Below are 23,566 nucleotides of genomic sequence, written 5' to 3'. Positions count from 1 at the left end.
GTGTATTATAAAAACAATTCCATTTGTGTTGATTCAAGAATGAAGTATGTTTTGGTTCGACTGAGAAGGGAAGTTCAGTCCCTGCAATGATACAAAAATAACCAAGTCAATCAGCACAGAGTCCAATGTTTATTTCAACAAAATGGTCATACACTCACATAACATGAAGTACCGCACTTACTGTACAAAACAATATATGACAAGTAGAATAACTTCTCACTATGGTAACACTTTACCTTTTCTGTAAATCTGGTACCCTCACTTTGATAAAAATATATTTTAGAATACTTCGTAAAAAGTTCAACATTACATTACACACGTCTTTATGTCAAGTAAACATGAATTAAGGCACTATAAAACACCAGTATCAAACTAAATGGTCATTGTTGTCACTTTTCATCAGTGAAGCATTTTTATAGACACCATCACCATATCTACTCTGCCTCATCATACTAATTCTTTCCTCAGTTCACCTCATCCAGTTCCCTACTACATTTGTTCCTAACTGACTTGCCTAGTAAAATAAATAAATACATCCAAAACCAACAGAATGAACTACAAACAAACTACCTAGTACTACATTACATGTCACTATACTCTATACATGGGCCGAGTGCATTTTCTGCTGGTGTATCCTGAGATTGCTCCTCTCTGAGAACCTCTTCCCGCAGTGGGTACAGGCGAATGGCCTCTCTCCCGTGTGGACCTTCAGGTGCCTCTTCAGGTGGTGCTGGTGGGAGAACCTTTTCTCACACAGATGGCAGCCGAAAGGTTTCTCCCCTGTGTGCATCCTCTGGTGGATCTCCATCTGTTTAGGGAAACTGAAGGCTTTCCCACAGAATGAACACGGGAAGCACTTATTTTTGCCACCGGACCTGCTGATAGCATCACTACTACTGTCATTTGTCAATGGGCTTGTGTAGCCATTTAGTGTTGAGGCACTGGCATTGTCTGAGGTCTGGTTTAACATTAGGAGAGTGTGAGGAGGATGAAGGCCAGGGACTGTCTGTGTTGTCGCTGGGTCCATGTTCCAGTCGATAGATCCTATAGAAGGTATGCTGAAGGCAGCACCTGTTAGGGGGTTAACCTGAGGCGTCAGTCTCTCTGAATCACAACTATAGGAGCAGGACGGAGCATCGCTAGCCGAGTCTGTGTCTGTTCTCTCCCGCCGCATATGGACACCTCCCAGTCCCTGCAGACCAAATCTATGCCTCGCCCTGGTCTCAGCAAGTCTGTTGTCATGGAGACTTTGCTCGGTTGTTGTTTTGTGTTCAACAGTCTGTTTCTGGTTGTGCTTAACAGTGTTGTTCCCCAGCCCAGAGTTGAGGACGCTGTCCCATCCACTGACTTCCACAATGTTGCCTCTGGTCTTGGCCTGCTCAGTGATGTCATCCCCTGGGCCCATGGCTGCACCACTCTGGGTCTGGGAATCTAAGATGGCAGCCCAGTCGCCTCTGTTAGCTTCCAACCAAACACCTATAGGCAAATGTTACAATCCAGACTTAAACATGACAACAGAAAAATATCATAGACATGGCCTGGTGATGTCTATAGCCAGGATTCCATCCAACAGCTTATGCGAGTAAAGTAAATGTACGATAAAAAAATGGCCTGACGGAAACAGCAAATTTGACGTTAAACTTTCCAAAATTTGACAAAACAAAATATGCTAGACATGGTGGGATCTTTTTGTCTGTAAAATGAATTATACTAAAATATTGATATAAACAGGGAGTCACGTGACGTTTTGTGGTCCTCCCACTACCACTTGGGAAAGCATCCAGTTTATTACAGATACAAGTAAGTTACGATGGACTTCACAGGGTGGTGAAAGTGCACAGTGTTCAGCTTGACGCTCCTTTCAATTATTATGGTGTCATGATCAATGCTTGGCTGCCATTTGACAAATAAAAATCTCGCTCTTATCCATAATAATCTCATCATGTAGGCTGGCTTACCAGCACTGTATCTGCGAGCTGTTGGCTAGAACGCACTCCTCAAGACCAGAGTGGGCATATTTGCGTATAACGCAACAGTTTTTGTGACAAAACTATCAGTAGAGTTCAAAATGTGATGAAAACGCATTTTAAAAAAATATATAATTTCAGTACATGAAAACTAAAGTGGGATAAGTACCTATTATGTGCACTACGTCAATACGCACTGCTTTTTATCCTCAAGTCAGTTTTGTTGGAAACACACTGGTGGGAAAATGCAGATTTGATAATATTCTAATTAAAATCTTTCACCAATTGGATGGAAACCTAGCTTATGACTTATGTTGCATCATATTGTTTATTTGTATTTCATACAAATTGTATTGATGTTAATTTATAAATGAAGTACTCATATTGTTTCATACGAAAATAAATCAGGTGCATCACTATTCCCATTGAAGATCTATTACTGTATGAAGGCTATATGTATTTCTCCTTTACTTTGCTCCCCCATCTTTAGTCCACTCAGCAGATCAATGCTCTCTGGTTCATCTTCTATTGTCTCCTCTTTGACCAGCAGCAGATCAGGCTTCCCATCCTCCATGTCTACTGACTGTAAGAGATACAGAGTGAGAGGATGTTGGATCAAAACATCTGATATGAGCACCCTGCTATGGAGCATCTTCTGATTGGCCAATGAGGGACTGCTATGAGTACTATACAAACATGTTAGTTAATTTGATTATTTAACACTTAAATGGTTTGATAATTCAAAAGGCATGGTCCCACACTTAAGACAAAATTAATCAAGACCTGGGCCCGTATCCACAAAGAGTATCAGAGTAGGAGTGCTGATCGAGGATCAGGTTCCCACCTGTCTAAATAGTCTTATTCAATATGATCTAAAATGCAAACTGATCCTAGATCAGTACTCCTACTCTGAGAGGCTTTGTGGACCCTGACCTAATACCATTCAGACAGTAGTTCATAGTGGGCTCACCTCAGTGAGACTGTGTGTGGTCCTGTGCTGCTCAGCTAGTTCCTCTGTGGGTTCAGAAGGAGGTGTAGTCTGGTTGTCCTCCATGACCATGGTCCCCTCAGTGTTACCCAGACCCTCCTCACACCCCTCCTCCTTCACCAGCAGCACCTCTGGACCCTCCTCCTCCTGGAAGAGACAGGTGATACAGATTACACAGACATACACTCCGTCAGGTACGTACACACAGATAATAAACACACTTTCAACATGAAGTGTTTACCTATACTGTAGTTACAGAATGACTTCATTGTTGTTAAGCCCATCATGATGGACATAAATATGTTGTTGGTAAATATGAGTCAGCTATGATAAGTCAAAAGTCAGACAAACCTGACTAAACTATGTTACAGTAGGTGTTTGTTAGAGCATAGGTATATTTATTAAGTCTAATTGTTATAAAGCGTTCTCTGTGTATTCAGAATAGGGTGAGATCAGGTGATGTATTCTAAAGAGGGTCTCAATGAAAGTCTTAGAATTAAAATTATGTTTTTAAATACACCATATGAAAACCACATACACGTCTCAACAAAAAATCTGCATGAACTTGATAAACTGCATTCATTTTCTCATTACAAGTGTCTTGGGGAAAAAACAATGGAGTTGAATGGAAGTAATGAAATAGGCATTTGTGAACAACATATACACAGTATAAACACAATATGTAAGACTTTTTAGGCTTATATACAAAACAGGGACACCTGCTCTTTCCATGACAGACTGACCAGGTGAAAGCTAAGATCCCTTATTGATGTCACTTGTTAAATCCACTGTGTAGATGAAGGGGAAGAGAGGTTAAAGAAGGATTTTGTACGTGTGCCATTCAGAGGTTGAATGGGCCAGAGAAGAATAGTTTAAGTGCCTTTGAACGGGGCATGGTAGAAGGTACCAGGTGCACCTTTTTGAGTGTGTCAAGAACTGCAACGCAGGTGGGTTTTTCACACTCAATAGTTTCTCACGTGTATCAAGAATGGTCCAACACCCATCCAGCAAACTTGACAACTGTGGGAAGCATTGGCGTTAACATGGGTCAGCATCCCTGTGGAACACATGACCCTTGTAGAGTCCATGCCGATGAATTGAGGCTGTTCTGAGGGCAAAGGGGGTGTAAATCAATATTAGTAAGGTGTTCTTAATGTTTTGTACACTCAGTGTATCACACAATGTCTGGATTCAACATTCTACCCAGGAATATTCAACAATGAAATCTGTTACTCTCGTTATTCCAAATGCATCTGTAGATCTTTTCTATTGACAATAATGAATTCATTTTTTGTCTTTAATGTAGGATTTGATATAAACGTTGAAAGCTATTGAGTTTAATGGTTACTTTCTATGTTATTGAGTGGAATGTTTTTTCTGCTGGTGTATCCTGAGGTAGCTCCTCTTCCCACAGTGCATACAGGTGAATGGCCTCTCTCCAGGTGTATCTTGAGAAGGTGCTGGGGGAGAACCTCTTCTCAGCTGTATGATTTCTTCCCTGTGTGAACCCTCTGGTGCCTCTTCAGGCTGGACGAATGGGTGAAACTGACCAGGCATAGGTGGCACTTGAATGATTCCCCCTGTGTGGACCTTCCGGTGCATCTTCAGGTTGCCACTCTCGGGGAAGCACATGTGACATTGGGGGCAGCTGTAGGGTTTCTCCCCTGTGTGGACACTCTGGTGCCTCTTCATGTGGCCAGCCTGGGCGAAGCGCATCTGACAATAGGTACCGCTGAAGCATTTCTCCCCTGTGTGGAACCTCTGGTGGATCTCTACCTTCTGGAGGCAGCTGAAGCCTTTGTTACAGAACATGCAGAGGAACCGTTTCTCTTGACTATTGCCTGATGTTGCTCCCCCTCCCTGTGAGTGGTCTCAAGCCCTGTGGTTTGAGTTCAATAACCGATCGAAAAGGATGCGGCCGTGTGAATCGGAAGGCCCCATTGACACGGACACTGGATCGCGATCCCTAAGCTCGTGTAAAGGGGAGTGGGTCGCGAGATTTGTCTCTAAGCTGTAATCTAAGAAATCTCTGCCCTATGAGTGTCCATCTCCTCTGTGACTATCTGCATTCAGTGTGGGAGGAACGTGCCCTCGACTTTCCCAGTCACTTCCTCTACGACCAGACTCTCCCTTTCCTTATCTAGGCACCCTTCAAAGTATACACTACTACTGTGTCTACTATGTCTCTAAAGCCAAGGGCATGCTGCCAGGGTCCATCTCCGTAGTGTAAGAACAACACAGATCATTGCTGGTCTCTAACGGGTCAAAGTAAATACGCTGAGCCAGGAGCAAGAGGACAGCCCAGTTTCCCCAGCCCCAGTCTCTCTGGGTCTGATCTGTGGTCAGATCCTGTGTGTAAGAGCCTGTGTGTTACAGTTAAAGTCTCTGTGTAGGTCTCTGACTTGAGGACGGCGTTCGGCATTCCACTGACCTCCGTGATGCTGTGTTGGGTCCTGGCGTGGGGAGTGGTGGCAGTGTTGAGATCCTCTGTGGCTACAGGGGGCGCTCCAGTCTGGTTGTCTCTGCTGTGTCGTGGGTGCTCTCCTTTGGTCATCTCCTGCTTGACCCCAGGACCTACAGCCTCTGCATCTTCAGACTGAGACAAGAAGAGCAGAGGTTATTATTGGTACATGAGTTGAATTGGATAACAATACCATAGGGAAGTCTCACAAGCTCCTCTATGGCAGATAAATGAGGATGTACATGTAAGCAAGTGAATAGCTGAGGGGAGCCTTTCTGAAATAAAGGGGCAACAAAGTAACTAATGTTTTTATGCAACACTATTACACTAACCTCTATCATGATAATGTGCTGGGTTGAGGTTCCACTCCCCTCATCAACAGTGATTGGTTGGTCATCTCTCCATGTATTGTGTCCTGCTGGCTTCACAAAGCTCCTGTGGCCTCCAGTGAGATGTCCTTCACCTGAGAGTGATTGGGGGAAAAGAGGCGGTTAGGTTAGCTACTGTCAATGGTCAACGCTATATTGTACACTATTGACAGTTTTGACACTGTGTAGAATTGGCAAGGATGTAAGGTAACACTAAGCATAACTTATTGATATACTATTTATTGATAAATGTATTATGTTCCATGCATCACATTGTTTTCAATTACTAAATAATAGGAAATGCAGTAACCAAGAATCTGGTTAGAATATGACATTGGCTCTTTGCGCAAGATAGCTAAGTAATCAGAGGAATTATTGCATACTATCCAAAAACTGATCAAGACCCAATCCTGGGTAACACATAAAATCACATTTTATTGGTCATGTACACATAGTTAGAATCTGAACACATGTGCAGTGGGGAACGGAGCTAAATGTACCTCTTGCCATTCCTCTGTATCGGTCAAGAATGTTGACACTTTTGGGACGACTGGGTAGAACGCGCTCTCGCATGGTCCTCTCTGCGCGCTCCCGTGACACCTTCAGTTCCAGTAGCTGTAGTTTCCTCCGTAATACCCTGTTTTCTTTCTGGCTTTGAGTTATTTCCAAACGAAACACTGCATAGTCATCGTCTACGAGTTTACAGATATCTGCCACGGCTGCATTCGCTAGAACCTCCATGATGGAGGCTATTTGAGTGTGAAAAACCATACAGTTAGCCATTGTTAGCTAACGTTAGCATCGAGGCTAGCCTTACTAGATCAAATCTATCAACCAAGTCCTTTCTCAAACACGAATTTGGGAAGTAGATTAAGTGATGCTGTGCAGTTAAAGTAGTGATATGTCGAGTTCCAGTGTGTTCCTAAACGTCTAAATAACAACAATACAAATTACAATACGCCAAAGTGGAAAATGTTATTGGTCACTGTCCACATCCGCTTACCTCTTCTTCGTGTGATTTTCTTAATCCATGGTATATTGAGTTCGCAGAATTTAGTGTGCATGCTGCCAACTACTGGGCGGGATGGAAACGGGTATATTCATACAAACCTCCAAAAATGAATAACCTAAACTAAATCAAACTACTTTTCTGTTCAAATAAAACATATCTGATCCCTACACACGCTCAAGGGGAGCCTGGGATGGTGGGCGGTGAAGCCTTTGTTACAGAACATGCAGAAGAACCGTTCTTGCACCAGCACAAGTCGTCAGATGTAAAATCCTTCATTTCCAAAAACTATTTTGCAGCAGAATAAAAAAAAATCTAATTTCTTTGACACTTGAGCGTACAGTTTAGAAATGTAGCAATGATGAAAAAAAAATCCGATTTTTAACACAGGGTATATTTTGACAGCCAGTAAACATTTACTATGGGCTGTGGTGCATTTTGCATTTGTATTTATTATGGATCCCCATACATTCACAACAGATTTCATAACACATTAAGTGTGTGCCCTCAGGCCCCTACTCTACTACCACATATCTACAACACAAAATCCATGTGTACGTGGGTATGCATGCATGTGTGCCTGTTTGTGTTGCTTCACAGTCCCCACTATTCCATAAGGTGTATGTTTATCTGTTTTTAAAATCAAATTTTACTGCTTGCATGAGTTACTTGATGTGGAATAGAGTTCCATGTAGTCATGGCTCTATCAATGTAGGCTCCTCAGAGGAGGAAGGGGAGGACCATACTTCCTTGTGAATTTCATAAAAGTTGAAAAACATTTAAAAAGTTATCCTTTTTAGATAAAACTATACTAAATACACTGCTCAAAAAAATAAAGGTAACAACACAATGTAACTCCAAGTCAATCACTCTTCTGTGAAATCAAACTGTCCACTTAGGAAGCAACACTGATTGACAATAAATTTCACATGCTGTTGTGCAAATGGAATAGACAACAGGTGGAAATTATAGGCAATTAGCAAGACACCCCCAATAAAGGAGTGGTTCTGCAGGTGGCGACCACAGACCACTTCTCAGTTCCTATGCTTCCTGGCTGATGTTTTGGTCACTTTTGAATGCTGGAGGTGCTTTCACTCTAGTGGTAGCATGAGACGGAGTCTACAACCCACACAAGTGGCTCAGGTAGTGCAGCTCATCCAGGATGGCACATCAATGCGAGCTGTGGCAAGAAGGTTTGCTGTGTCTGTCAGCGTAGTGTCCAGAGCATGGAGGCGCTACCAGGAGACAGCCCAGTACATCAGGAGACGTGGAGGAGGCCGTAGGAGAGCAACAACCCAGCAGCAGGACCGCTACCTCCGCCTTTGTGCAAGGAGGAGCAGGAGGAGCACCGCCAGAGCCCTGCAAAATGACCTCCAGCAGGCCACAAATGTGCATGTGTCTGCTCAAACGGTCAGAAACAGACTCCATGAGGGTGGTATGAGGGCCCAACGTCCACAGGTGGGGGTTGTGCTTACAGCCCAACACCGTGCAGGACGTTTGGCATTTGCCAGAGAACACCAAGATTGGCAAATTCGCCACTGGCGCCCTGTGCTCTTCACAGATGAAAGCAGGTTCACACTGAGCACATGTGACAGACATGACAGAGTCTGGAGACGCCGTGGAGAACGTTCTGCTGCCTGCAACATCCTCCAGCATGACCGGTTTGGCGGTGGGTCAGTCATGGTGTGGGGTAGCATTACTTTGGGGAGCCGCACAGTCCTCCATGTGCTCACCAGAGGTAGCCTGACTGCCATTAGGTACCGAGATGAGATCCTCAGACCCCTTGTGAAACCATATGCTGGTGCGGTTGGCCCTGGGTTCCTCCTAATGCAAGACAATGCTAGACCTCATGTGGCTGGAGTGTGTCAGCAGTTCCTGCAAGAGGAAGGCATTGATGCTATGGACTGGCCCGCCCGTTCCCCAGACCTGAATCCAATTGAGCACATCTGGGACATCACGTCTCGCTCCATCCACCAGCGCCACGTTGCACCACAGACTGTCCAGGAGTTGGCGGGTGCTTTAGTCCAGGTCTGGGAGGAGATCCCTCAGGAGACCATCCGCCACCTCATCAGGAGCATGCCCAGGCGTTGTAGGGAGGTCATACAGGCACGTGGAGGCCACACACACTACTGAGCCTCATTTTGACTTGTTTTAAGGACATTACATGAAAGTTGGATCAGCCTGTAGTGTGGTTTTCCACTTTAATTTTGAGTGTGACTCCAAATCCAGACCTCCATGGGTTGATAAATTGGATTTCCATTGATTATTTTTGTGTGATTTTGTTGTCAGCACATTCAACTATGTAAAGAAAAAAGTATTTAATAAGATTATTTCATTCATTCAGATCTAGGATGTGTTATTTTAGTGTTCCCTTTATTTTTTTGAGCAGTGTATATTCATGTCACCAAGTTATTGATTAAAACACACTGTTTTGAAATGAAGGTCTACACTAGCCTCAACAGCACTCTGTAGGGTAGCACCATGGTGTAGCCCGACGACAGCTATCTTCCATCCTCCTCTGGGTACATTGACTGCTATACAAAACCTAGGAGGCTCATGGTTCTCACCCCCTTCCATAGACTTACACTTATAACCTATCAGAGCTCTTGCAGCATGAACTGACATGTTGTCCACCCAATCAAAGGATCAGAGTATTAATCTTTTACTGAAAGCATAAGCTCCAACTAGCTAGCACTGCATAAAATGTGGTGAGTAGTTGACTCAAAGAGAGAGAAAAACAATAGTTGAATAGTTTAGAACAAATTATTTTAGTTGACTAAACTGCTTACTGACTATACACTTTAACCTTACTGCATTAGCTTGTTGACGATGACGTTACTTTAGCTAATATGGTGACAACGATGTAGGCTGTGTGTAGCGGTTATGATATAGTTTGGAAAGGTTGTTTTGCCTGGTCACATACAGTACAGCTGATGTGTTGTGCATCGAAGTCCACAAACGAAGGGAAAAGGTAAGAGGAGGAGAGTGCATAGATGTGAAAAGGAATACAATATGGCTGCAGCAGCCTGCAAGGATATGCCACAGTATGACGCAACTTTTAAAGGAGGAACCACTGTACTTTGAACTGGGTGTATGGAATATGAATGACAGTCATCCGGGCCTCCCGGGTGGCGCAGTGGTCTCTGTGACACTAGAGACTCTGGGTTCGAGCCCAGGCTCTGTCGCAGCCGGCCGCGACCGGGAGGCCCATGGGGCGACGCACAATTGGCCCAGCATCATCTGGGTTAGGGAGGGTTTGGCCGGCAGGGATATCCTTGTCTCATCGCGCACTAGCGACTCCTGTGGCGGTCCGGATGCAGTGCTCGCTGACCAGGTCGCCAGGTGTACGGTGTTTCCTCCGACACATTGGTGCGGCTGGCTTCCGGGTTGGATGGGCATTGTGTCAAGAAGCAGTGCGGCTTGGTTGGGTTGTGTTTCAGAGGACGCATGGCTCTTGACCTTCGCCTCTCCCGAGTCCGTATGGGAGTTGCAGCGATGAGACAAGACTGTAACTACTACCAATTGGATACCACGAAATTGGGGAGAAAAAAGGGTGTTAAAAAAAATAAATAATAACAATTTTAAAAGACAGTCATCCAATATGCTGTAATAGAAATAAGGCCATGCTCATGAAAATTGTCCTCCCTCATCATAAACGGCACCGACCGCCACTGGGTTCTATGTAGTAGCTCGGTGCAGTCAACATGTCAATACCTCTCACAAATACATGTAGGGATGAAGTCAATCTCTCCTCCACTTTGAGCCAGGAGAGATTTACATGCATATTACTAATGTTAGCTCTGTGTGTACATCCAGGGGCCAGACGTGCTGCTCTGTTCTGAGTCAATTGCAATTTTCTTAAGTCCCCCTTTGTGGCACCAGACCAGACGAATAAACGGTAGTCCAGGTGTGACAAAACTAGGGTCTCCAGGACCTGCCTTGTTGATAGTGCGGTTAAAAAGTGAAGTCTAACGAAACAGCCCCCACAATCTTTTATAATCAATTTCTCTCACCCAGTCATCAGTCATTTGTGTAAGTGTTGTGCTTTTTGAATTTCCTTCCCTATAAGTGTGCTGAAAGTCGGTTTACTGTAAAATAGCATTGTACCTGGTCAAACAATTATTTTCTCCAAAAGTTTACTTTGGGATGCTAACAGGATGATTGGTCGGCTATTTGAGCCAGTAAAAGGGGGCTTTATTATTCTTAGGTAGCGGAATGACGATTCCCTCCAGGTCTGAGGGTACACACTTCCTAGTAGGCTTAAATTGAAGATATGGCAAATAGGAGTGGAAATATCATCCACTATTATCCTCAGTAATTTTCCATCCAAGTTGTCAGACCACAGTGGCTTGTCATTGTTGATAGACAACAATTTTTTCAACTCTTCCACACTCACTTCACATAATTCAAAATTACAATGCTTGTCTTTCATAATTTGGTCAGATATACTTGGACTTGTGTTTGTTGCTGGTATGTCATGCCTAAATTTGCTAATCTTGCCAATTAAAAAAAGATTAAAGTAGTTGGCAATATATCAATGGGTTTTGCAATGAATGAGTCATCTGATTCAATCAATTCACTACCATATCTTCACTAGCGTCACTTGTTTGCTCAACTCTTTTAATAAATCACCTCCGCATAGGAAATTCTGTTGATCGCTCTAACTTTTGCCACCTCAATCTCCTTCACCCTTACAGGGCACTGCAGGAACTGGGGATTCGGATCCCAACCACAATTGCAACACTGTCGTCTTTCTACACGCAATTCTTCAGTATACTCCGTCCGTCTGCACACACTTGAAACATGGCCAAATCCTTTCATTTTTTTTCACTGCAATGATTTGGGGACAAAATCTCTTACAGCGTATCTTACATAACCAAGCTTGACATGTGTAGGTAGGTTCTCTTTAACAAAAAACAACAGGACCGACAGACTTTCTTCTTTTTCTACATTCACCCAGTGGGTCAAATGCCGGGCACCAACCAAACCAGGAATTCTCTTCAGATATTCAACCTGAACATTCGTCATCACCTCTGAGAGTTCAAAGTACAATACTTCTCTTGTCCGTATATTCTTTTGAGGCCCACTGCAATCTTCTTCTTTTCTTCAGAAATACAATCAATCAAAATAAGACTGCTCCTGGTCACTCTGAGACTCCACTTTTCCCAGCGCATACTTCACAATTTGACACCTCAAACAGGTCTCCCACATATGCATCCTTACTCAACAAATGCATCCCAAGAAAATAAACTATTAATTAACCGACATACACGTATCCTCCACTTCAATTTTAGACAATTTTCCTTTTCGACACTACTGTTGTCCATTCAGTCCTCTCCTACTTGACCAGAGACGATCCTCCAGGACCTGCAGCCTCTGCATCTGCAGACTGACGAGAAAGAGGAGGTTATAATTGGTATGGGAGATAAATAAGGGTGTACATGTAAGCAATTGAATAGCTGAGGGAAGCCTTTCTGAAATAAACGGGCACATTTAGCTCCTGTGGCCTCCAGTGAAATGTCCTTCACCTGAGAGCGTGATTGGGGGAAAAGAGGTGGTTAGGTTAGGTACTGTCAATACTCAATGGTACACTTGAAACTAAAGTGGCAAAGATGTAAGGTAACACTTTGCATAACTTCTTGATATACTATTTATATACTGAACAAAAATACAAACGCAACATGTAAAGTGTTTGTCCCATGTTTCATGAGCTGAAATAAAATATCCCTAAAATGTTCCATATGCACAAAAAAAACAGATCTCTCAAATGTTGTGCCCAATTTATTTGTAAATTATTATTTTTGAATATTACAACATACAATCTACCTGCAATGAAGCCACTCAACATTTACATAACATTCAGTCATCTAACAGACCCTCATCCAGAGCGACCCACAGAAGCAACCAGGGTCAACACCCTGCCCAAGGGCACGTCGACAGGTCTCTCACCAAGTCAAAACGCAGAGCTGAACCTGGCGACCTACCGACTCAAGCTCCCAACCGCCAGACCGCCAACCCTCCAAGATTCCCCCACAGTTCCCAGAGAGCTGCCCCTCAACCATCCGAGACGCCCCCCCCCGAAAAAAAATATTATAATAAAATACCTCTCCCTCGATTCCCCACTCCAAGCCACCGTCCCCCAATACACCAACAACCAACAAAATGAACAAAAAGAGAGAAAAAAGGAAAAACAAAGGAAAACAGACAACAACAATGCAAAAACAAAAGGCATCATCGACAACAAAACTGTATATGTTTGAGTGCATGTGTGGCACTATTGACATGTGTTTACACGTGTGCATTTGAATGAGAGCGTGTGTATATGCATATGTAGACAATATACAAGCACCTGCACGGCATCAGCCTCAGGCAAACATGCATTGGATGTAACAGCATTGGCCCTCAGTGTCATTCAAACATACTTTTTATTTTTGTTTATTTTGACTTATCTTTGACCAGCAACTCCACTCCCACAAATTTGACGCTGATTAAACAGTATGATCATTACACAGGTGCACCTTGTTCTGGGGACAATAAAAGACCACTGTAAAAATGTGCAGTTTTGTCACACAACACAATGCCACAGATGTCTCAAGTTTTAAGGGAGTGTGCAATTTAAAAAAAAAATGTTTTTGCCTTTACCTCCCTTATCTCACATCATTTGCTCACATTGTATATAGTCTTATTTTTTTCTACTGCATCATTGATTGTATGTTGTTTTACTCCATGTGTAACTCTGTGTTTTTGTATGTTGTCGAACTGCTTTGCTTTATCTTGGCCAGGTCGCAATTGTAAATGAGAACTTGTTCTCAACTTGCCTACCTGGTTAAATAAAGGTGAAATAAATAAATAAATAAATAAATAAATACATAAAAAATTGGCATGCTGACTGCAGAAATGTTCACCAGAGCTGTTGCCAGAGAATTTCATGTTAATTTCTCTACCAACGTTGTTTTAGAGAATTTGGCAGTACATCCAACCGGCCTCACAAATCGCAGACCACGTGTAACCACACCAGCCCAGGACCTCCATATTGGACTTCTTCACCTGCGGGATGGTCTGAGACAAGCCACCCGGACAGCTGATGAAATTGTGGGTTTGCACAACCGAAGAATTTCTGCACAAACAGTCTCAGGGAAGCTCATCTATCTGCGTGCTCATCGTCCTCACCAGGGTCTCTACCTGACTGCAGTTCCGAACGTCTTCCCCCCCCCCCCCCCCCCCAGCTCTATTCTCTAAATAAATGTCAGATAGCAGTATCTAACAGCTGTTGAGTGTATGGAAATGTTTCGTAGGATTTTTGTCCCATTTCAACAGAAGTAAATTAACTTGCCAAGTTTTCACCAGTTGATGCCCCATTAGAGCTAGCCAAAAAGTGGCTATGGTTAGCTAGCTTGCTCACTAACTTTAGGTATTATTTTTGCCTCAATCACACGAGACCTGAATCAAACGATGAACCCAGCGGCCAAATGATTGGAGACGTTTTTTGACACCGCAATGTGAGTTTTGATATTACTCAGTAATGTAATGTTATTGATCTGTCAGTTTCTCTAGCTAATTTCCCACTCTTCCTCACTGACACAGTATAAACAGCTCTACAGACTACACTTTCATAGTGCACAGTCAGTACACAACATGATATTGATTAATGGACTATATACAGATGAAGTCGGAAGTTTACATACACCTTAGCTAAATACATTTAAACTCAGTTTTTCACAATTCCTGACATTTAATCTTAGTTAAAATTCCTTGTCTAAAGTCAGTTAGGATCACCACTTTATTTTAAGAATGTGAAATGTTAGAATAATATTAGAGAGTTATTTATTTCAGATTGTATTTCTTTCATCACATTCCCAGTGGGTCAGAAGTTTACATACACTCAATTAGTATTTGGTAGCATTGCCTTTAAATTGTTTAACTTGGGTCAAACATTTTGGGTAGCTTCCCACAATAAGTTGGGTGAATTTTGGCCCATTCGTCCTGACAGAGCTGATGTAACTGATTCAGGTTTGTAGGCCTCCTTGCTCGCACACGCTTTTTCAGTTCTGCCCACAAATTTTCTATGGGATTGAGGTCAGGGCTTTGTGATGGCCACTCCAATACATTGACTTTGTTGTCCTTAAGCCATTTTGTCACAACTTTGGAAGTATGCTTGGGGTCATTTGGAAGACCCATTTGCGACCAACCTTTAACTTCCTGACTGATGTCTTGAGATGTTGCTTCAATATATCCACATAATTTCCCTGCCTCATAATGCCATCTATTTTGTGAAGTGCACCAGTCCCTCCTGCAGCAAAGCACCCCCACAACATGATGCTGCCACCCCCGTGCTTCACGGTTGGGATGGTGTTCTTCGGGTTGCAAGCCTCCCCCTTTTTCCTCCAAACATAACAATGGTCATTATGGCCAAACAGTTCTATTTTTGTTTCATCAGACCAGAGGACATTTCTACAAAAAGCACGATCTTTATCCCCATGTGCAGTTGCAAACCGTAGTCTGGCATTTCTACTGCGATTTTGGAGCAGTGGCTTCTTCCTTGCTGAGCAACCTTTCACGGTTATGTCGATATAGGACTCGTTTTACTGTGGATATAGATACTTTGTACCTGTATCCTCCAGCATCTTCACAAGGCCCTTTGCTGTTGTTCTGGGATTGATTTGCACTTTTCGCACCAAAGTACGTTCATCTCTAGGAGACAAAACGCGTCTCCTTCCTGAGCGGTATGACGGTTGCGTGGTCCCATGGTGTTTATCCTTGCGTACTATTGTTTGTACAGATGAACGTGGTACCTTCAGACGTTTGGAAATTGCTCCCAAGGATGAACCAGACTTGTTGAGGTATACAATTTTTTTTCTGAGGTCTTGGCTGATTTCTTTTGATTTTTCCATGATGTCAAGCAAAGAGGCACTGAGTTTGAAGGTAGGCCTTGAAATACATCCACAGGTACACCTCCAATTGACTCAAATTATGTCAATTAGTCTAAATAGGAGCTTCTAAAGCCATGGCATCATTTTCTGGAATTTTCCAAGCTGTTTAAAGGCAGTCAACTTAGTGTACGTAAACGTCTGACCCACTTGAATTGTGATACAGTGAATTATAAGTGAAATAATCTGTCTGTAAACAATTGTTGGAAAAATGACCTGTGTCATGCATAAAGTAGATGTCCTAACCGACTCGCCAAAACTATAGTTTGTCAAGAAGAAATTTGTGGAGTGGTTGAAAAATGAGTTTTAATGACTCCAACCTAAGTGTATGTAAACTGCCGACTTCAACTGTATACAAACGTATGTGGACACCCCTTTAAATTAGTGGATTCGGCTATTTTAGCCACACCCGTTGCTGAAAGATGTATAAAATCAAGCGTACAGCCATGCGATTTCCATAGACAAACATAGGCAGCCTTCCAGAAGAGCTCAGTGACTTGCAACGTGGCACCATCATAGGATGCCACCTTTCCAACAAATCAGTTCATCAAATTTCTGCCCTGCTAAAGCTGCCTTGATCAACTGCAAGTGCTGTTATTGTGAAGTGGAAACATCTAGGAGTAACGACGGCTCAGCTGCGAAGTGGTAGGTCAGACAAGCTCACAGAAAGGGGCCGCAGAGTGCTGATGCGCATAGCCTGTAACAATTGCAACACTCACTGCCGAGTTCCAAACTGCGTCTGGAAGCAACTTCAGTACAAGAACTGTTGGTCGGAAGCTTAATGAATTGGGTTTCCATGGCTGAGCAGCCGCACACAAGCCAAGCGTCGGCTGGAGTGGTATAAAGCTTACCGCCATTGGACTCTGGAGCAGTAGAAACGTGTTCTCTGGAGTGATGAATCACACTTCACCATCTGGCAGTCTGGACGAACAAATCTGGGTTTGGTGGATGCCAGGAGAACACTACCTGCTCGAATGCATAGTGCCAACTATAAGGTTTGGTGGAGAAGGAATATTGGTCTGGGGCTGTTTTTCAAGGTTCGGGCTAGGTCCCTTAGTTCCAGTGAAGGGAAATCTTAATGTTACAGCATACAATGACAATGATTCTCAACGATTCTGTGCTTCCAACTTTGTGGCAACAGTTTGGGGAAGGCCCTTTCCTGTTTCAGCATGACAATGCTCCCGTGCACAAAGCAAGGTCCATACAGAAATGGTTTGTTAGAGCCTTGACCTCAACCCCATCGAACACCTTTGTAATGGCACCGACAGAGATGGTCGCTTCGCTTCTAGTCCTTTGGAAACTATGCAGTATTTCATTTTTTCTGTATTATTTCTTACATTGTTAGCCAGAAAATCTTAAGTGTTATTACATACAGCTGGGAAGAACTATTGGATATCAGAGCAACATCAACTTACCAACATTACGACCAGGAATACGACTTTCCCAAAGTGGATCCTTTGTTCGCACCACCACCCAGGACATTGGATCTGATTCCAGAGGCCAACACAAAACAACGTCGCCGCAGGAGAGGTAGACGGAGCAACCTCCTGGTCAGACTTCGAAGGCGTGCACACCACCCACCGCTTCTGAGTATATTACTCGCCAGTGTCCAGTCTCTAGATAACAAGGTAGACGAAATTAGGGCACGGGTTGTTTTCCAGAGAGACATCCAGGATTGTAGCATTCTCTGTTTCATGGAAACATGGAACTCGGGATCTGTTGTCGGAGTTGGTACAACCACCGGGATTCTTTATGTGTCGCACCGACAGAAATAAACATCTCTAACGAAATAAAGAAGGGCGGGGAGTATGCTTTATGATTAACGACTCATGGTGTAACAACATACAGGATCAGACAGCCTATAGGGAGGAGATCAGAGACCTGGCCGGGTGGTGCCAGAATAACAACCTTTCCCTCAACGTAACCAAGACTAAGGAGATGATTGTGGACTACAGGAAAAGGAGGACCGAGTACGCCCCCATTCTCATCGACGGGGCTGTAGTGGAGCAGGTTGAGAGCTTCAAGTTCCTTGGTGTCCACATCACCAACAAACTAGAATGGTCAAAACACACCAAGACAGTCATGAAGAGGGCACGACAAAGCATATTCCCCCTCAGGAAACTAAAAAGATTTGGCATGGGTCCTGAGATCCTCAAAAGGTTCTACAGCTGCAACATCGAGAGCATCCTGACTGGTTGCATCACTTCCTGGTATGGCAATTGCTCGGTCTCAGACCGCAAGGCACAACAGAGCAGGGGCGTAAATCTAATATCAACTTTGGAGGGGACAATTACATGAAATTTTCTCAAGAGCAATTCCTGAGGGGGACACAAAAAGTAGTGCTGTAACACATAGCCTACATTGTAATATGGTAAATGTATATTGAGGAACCAAAGAAATCAGGTGTTTGCCGTACTCCTAACTATCGGTACCCAAAACTACACAACTAATCACAACAGCAATACCATTGCCTTTAACAAATCTTAGTTCAGTCACCAGTTTAAGTTGAGAGTGGGGGTATCCATGGCATTTTCCAATTATGTTCCTATTTTACAAGTCCAAAAAATTGAGAACCTTTCATAATGTTGCCAAACAAAGACTCAACAAACTTACCTGAGACTCCCTGTCTCTGCCAGTCTGTCCCTGCATATCTGTCCCCAACTCTGCTGTCTGTGTGCCATCTGTTGCCTGCTCTGCTTAATGACATCATTGTGAAACATTTCCATTAGAATTTCATTTATTTCTTATGAACATTTTATCAACTAGTCTTTGAGATATTAGGCTACTAGGGTTCTTACTATGCGTTTTGGTGTATTGAAAAATACTCTGATGTCCGTCTTTTATTTTTCTGCCATTTTTCTACCTGGCTGGCTGGCTGGCTACACACACAGTGTGTAGGTTATTTACAGTAGGAGATGGGCTTCTATCATCTTCAATCATTCTATTTGGGCTTCGATCTAAAAGGTAGCTAGCAAATGTGAAACGGATTAAAATGACAAGAGTTGACAGCTGTATGAGTTCACCATTTACACAACATATGCTGCAACCTTTTGTAATTTTAATAGTTTGTTTCGTATTGGCTGGCTTCCAACAATAGCTGAATTTGCAAAGCTAACGAGCACCAATTCAGTTTCAGTGGTGTTAGCTATAATCTTTGCTACCCGGGTTAAATAAAGGTGAAATAAAATAAATAAATAAAAGTTCCCTTGCGACAATTTAGCTTTTGCAACGAGACCATTAAATATATTTAAGACAATGGTAGAAGAGAGTGTAGTTCTGTTCAGTTTGGATTTCAGTTTATCGCTAACCTTATCACAGGGACTTTGAAGCACTAACTTACATCATCTGCATGCTGATCTTGGAATAAATTGACGATAGCAAAGATTCCATCTTTGACGACACCACATAAATGGAATAGGTACTAGCTAGCTTAATAGTTCATATTTGCGCACTAGCTCTGCATATTCAGCTAGTGTGTGTGTGCGCGATTGACTGGATTAACCTCACGTCAGTTACGTGCATTGAGTGCCTTTCAGACAGTAGATACAACCTCTCTGTTACCTAGCAAGCTAAGGAACTGGCAGTGGATCAAACCATTGTGAGGCAAAGGGTGGGGGGGTCGCAATCTTTTGATACTTAAAAACTCGCTATTAAGTGTCTATAATCAGCACAATTGCTTTCATTGCGTATTATTAATATTACTTAAATTACATAGTTATGTTTCAGTGATATATTGGGGGGGACAAATCATATTTTTCCCAGGATGGGGGGGTCGTGTCCCCCCGTCCCCTCCGGGATTTCCGCCCCTGCAACAGAGGGTAGTGCGTATGGCCCAGTACATCACCGGGGCTAAACTGCCTGCCATCCAGGACCTCTACACCAGGCGGTGTCAGAGGAAGGCCCTAAAAATTGTCAGAGACCCCAGCCATAGACTGTTCTCTCTACTACCGCATGGCAAGTGGTACCAGAGTGCCAAGTCTAGGACAAAAAAGCTTCTCAACAGTTTTTACCCCCAAGCCATAAGACACCTGAACAGTAATGAAATGGCTACCCGGACTATTTGCATTGTGTGCCCCCCCAACCCCTCTTTTACGCTGCTGCTACGCTCTGTTTATCATTTATGCATAGTCACTTTAACTATACATTCATGTACATATGTACATACTACCTCAAATGGCACGACCAACCAGTGCTCCCGCACATTGGCTAACCGGGCTATCTGCATTGTGTCCCGCCACCAACCAACCCCTCTTTACGCTACTGCTACTCTCTGTTCATCATATATGCATAGTCACGTTAACCATATCTACATGTACATACTACCTCAATCAGCCTGACTAACCGGTGTCTGTATGTAGCCTCGCTACTTTTACAGCCTCGCTACTGTATATAGCCTCGCTACTGTTTTTCACTGTCTTTTTACTGTTGTTTTTATTTCTTTACTTACCTATTGTTCACCTAATACCTTTTTTGCACTATTGGTTAGAGCCTGTAAGTAAGCATTTCACTGTAAGGCCTACACCTGTTGTATTCGGCGCACGTGACAAATAATCTTTGATTTGATATGATATGATCTCAAGTCCTTTTATTCACCTGACCTAGAATTCATTACAATCAAAAGCCGACCATATTATCGCCTAAGAGAATTCTCGTCGGATATTATCACAGCCGTGTATATCCCTCCTCAAGCCGATACCACAACGGCCCTCAAGGAACTTCACTGGACTCGATGCAAACTGGAAACCATATATCCTGAGGCTGCATTTATTGTAGCTGGGGATTTTAACAAAGCATATTTGAGAATAAGGCTACCTAAATTCTATTAGCATAATGATTGTAGCACTTGTGCGGGCAATACACTGGATCACTACTACTCTAACTTCTGCAATGCATACAAGGCCCTCCTCCCCCGCCCTCCCTTCGGCAAACCTGACCATGACTCCATTTTGCTCTTACCGTCCTTTCCGCAGAAACTCAAACAGGATGTACCCGTGACTAGAACTATTCAACGCTGATCTGTCCAATCATTTTAAGATTGTTTTGATCACCTGGACTGGGAAATATTCCAGGCAGCCTCAGAGAATAACATCGATTTATATGCTGATTTGGTGAGTGAGTTTATAAGGAAGTGTATTGGAGATGCTGTACCCACTGTGACTAATTAAACATACCCTAACCAGAAACCGTAGATAGATGGTGGCATTCGTGCAAAACTGAAAGCGAGAACAACTGCATTTAACCATGGAAAGATGACTAGGAATATGGCCAAATATAAACAGTGTAGATATTCCCTCCGCATGGCAATCAAACAAGCGAAATGTCAGTATAGGGACAAAGTGTAGTCGCAATTCCCTCTCCTTCTCTGTGGCCGACGTGAGTAAGACATTTAAACGTGTTAACCCTCGCAAGGCTCAGACGGCATCCCTAGCCGAATCCTCAGAGCATGCGCAGATCAGCTGGCTGGTGTGTTTACCGACATATTCAATCTCGACCTATCCCAGTCTTCTGTCCCCACATGCTTCAAGATGGTCACCATTGTTCCTGTACCCAAGAAGGCAAATATAACTGAACTAAATTACTATCACCCCGTAGCACTCACTTCTGTCATCATGAAGTGCTTTGAGAGACTAGTCAAGGATCATATCACCTCCACCTTACCTGCCACCCAGGACCCACTTCAAATTGCATACCGCCCCAATAGGTCCACAGACTATGCAATCGCCATCACACTGCACACTGCCATATCCCATCTGGACAAGAGGAATACCTATGTAAGAATGCTGTTCGTTGACTACAGCTCAGCATTCAACACCATAGCACCCTCCAAGCTCATCATTACGCTTGAGGCCCTGGGTCTCAACCCCGCCATGTGCAATTCGGACCTGGACTTTATGACGGGCCACCCCCAGGTGGAAGGTAGGAAACAACATCTCCACTTCACTGATCCTCAACACTGGGGCCCCACGAGGTTGAATGCTCAGCCCCCTCCTGTACTCCCTGTTCACCCATGACTGCGTGGCCATACACGCCTCCAACTCAATCATCAAGTTTGCGAACAACACAACAGTAGTGGGCTTGATTACCTACAACGATGAGACAGCCTACAAGGAGGGGGAGGTGAGGGCACTCGGAGTGTGGTGTCAGGAAAATAACCTCTCACTCAACGTCAACAAAACAAAGGAGATGATCGTGGACTTCAGGAAATAGCAGAGGAAGCAACAGCATATTCACATCGACGGCACAGCAGTGGAGAAGGTGGAAAGTTAAGTTCTTCTGCGTACACATCACAGACAAACTGAAATGGTCAACCCCCACAGACAGCGTGGTGAAGAAGGCGCAACAGCGCCTCTTCAACCTCAGGAGGCTGAAGAAATTTGTCTTGTCACCTAAAACCCTCACAAACTTTCACAGATGCACAATTGAGAGCATCCTGTCGGGCTGTATCACCACCTGGTACGGCAACTGCACCGCCCACAACCGCAGGGCTCTCCAGAGGGTGGTGCGGTCTGCACAATGCATCACCGGGAGCCAACTACCTGCCCTCCAGGACACCTACAGCACCCAATGTTACAGGACTGCCAAAAAGATCATCAAGGACAACAACCGTCCGAGCCACTGCCTGTTCACCCCACTACTATCCAGAAGGCGAGGTCAGGACGTCCGCATCAAAGCTGGGACAGAGAGACTGAAAAACAGCTTCTATCTCAACAGCCATCACTGACACAGAGAGGCTGCTGCCTACATACATACTCGAAATCATTGGCCACTTTAATGAATGGATCACTAGTCACTTTAATAACGCCACTTTAATAATGTTTACATATCTTGCATTACTGTATTCTATGCCATCTTGCTAATGCCGCTCGGTCATCACTCATCCATATATTTATTTGTACATATTGTTATTCCATCCCTTTAATTAGATTTGTGTTTAAAAGTAGTTGTTGTGGAACTGTTAGATTACTTGTTAGATATTACTGCACTACACAAGCATTTCGCTACATTCGCATTAACATCTGCTAACCATGTGTATGTGACCAATAACATTTGATTTGATTTGATAGCCGACTGCGAGCCAAGCCTAATCGCCCAACCTCACTAATGCTCTTGTGGCTGAATGGAAGCAAGTCCCTGCAGCAATGTTCCAACATCTAGCGGAAAGCCTTCCCAGAAGAGTGGATGCTGTTATAGCAGTGAAGGGGTGACCAACTCCATATTAATGCCCATGATTTTGGAATCAGATATTCAGCAAGCAGGTTTCCACATACTTTTGGTCATGTAGTGTATGTCTGAATGCCAAGTCATGTTCATATAATCTCAGACAAATTACTGCAGTTTAAGACCATCCATAGAACATCCTATACCAGTGAAACTGAAAATATGCTCTCAAAAACGTAGTTCCACTGCTGGAAGTGTAAAAAAAGAAAAGGGGATACATTTGCATATGCTATGATCTTGTGAAGGCTGGCTGAATTCTGGCAAAGGATATGTTCTTTTTTCTCAGCACGTCTACAGATTCTCCCTTCTCCCTGTTTTTGTTTGCTTGGAAATGTAGATACTAGAGACTGTTATCAGAAGAAACTGTGTAACCTAGCATTTATAGTGGCTAAGAAAAGCATGGCCATTAATTGGAAGGTTGGTTATGCTCCCACAATATCACAATGGATGGAAGAAATGTCAAGTTATGTATCACTAGATTTGATTTATTACAAGATTAAGAGTATACTGTGCAACTTTCTTAAGGTCTGGGTGCGTTATATTGAATAGCCTACTATATGACAAAAAGGGACTGTATTGAAAAATTTTTTTTTGTCGAGCAGTCGCAAATAAAACATTTTGTTTCATG

The 23,566-nt window shown here is 43.4% G+C and overlaps 1 protein-coding gene and 1 long non-coding RNA gene across 2 annotated transcripts; one reads left to right on the top strand and one right to left on the bottom strand.

The window, feature by feature from the left end:
• Positions 1-110: 110 nt before the first annotated feature.
• LOC106610140 (uncharacterized) lies at positions 111-6,793 on the bottom strand. The gene is made up of 6 exons (XM_014209314.3): positions 6,285-6,793; positions 5,749-5,879; positions 5,387-5,551; positions 2,938-3,102; positions 2,439-2,550; positions 111-1,476 (listed from the first exon to the last, which is right to left on the bottom strand). Exons 1-6 carry the CDS (start codon positions 6,565-6,567, stop codon positions 599-601), a joined length of 1,734 nt encoding a protein of 577 aa, XP_014064789.2. The 5' UTR covers positions 6,568-6,793; the 3' UTR covers positions 111-598.
• Positions 6,794-20,650: 13,857 nt separating this feature from the next.
• Positions 20,651-23,566, top strand: LOC106610158 (uncharacterized). The gene is made up of 2 exons (XR_001329860.3): positions 20,651-20,828; positions 22,785-23,566. It is a non-coding gene; the product is annotated as an uncharacterized LOC106610158 (long non-coding RNA).

Source organism: Salmo salar, chromosome 08 (genome assembly GCF_965601325.2).
Source record: "Salmo salar chromosome 08, fSalSal1, whole genome shotgun sequence".
Taxonomy (NCBI): Eukaryota; Metazoa; Chordata; class Actinopteri; order Salmoniformes; family Salmonidae; genus Salmo; species Salmo salar.
The sequence above is the reverse complement of the archived record's forward strand: the minus strand, read 5'-3'. Positions and strand labels throughout refer to the sequence as shown.

What these genes read in the sequence shown, in the direction of transcription:
- LOC106610140 (XM_014209314.3), bottom strand. Translation starts at nt 6,567, where the DNA reads ATGGCTAACTGTATGGTTTTTCACACTCAAATAGCCTCCATCATGGAG. An exon ending in AGCACATTATCATGATAGAG is followed by an intron (nt 5,552 to 5,748) that starts GTTAGTGTAATA and finishes TTCTTGTCTCAG; the next exon opens with TCTGAAGATGCAGAGGCTGT. An exon ending in CCCAACACAGCATCACGGAG is followed by an intron (nt 3,103 to 5,386) that starts GTCAGTGGAATG and finishes TGTCTCTTCCAG; the next exon opens with GAGGAGGAGGGTCCAGAGGT.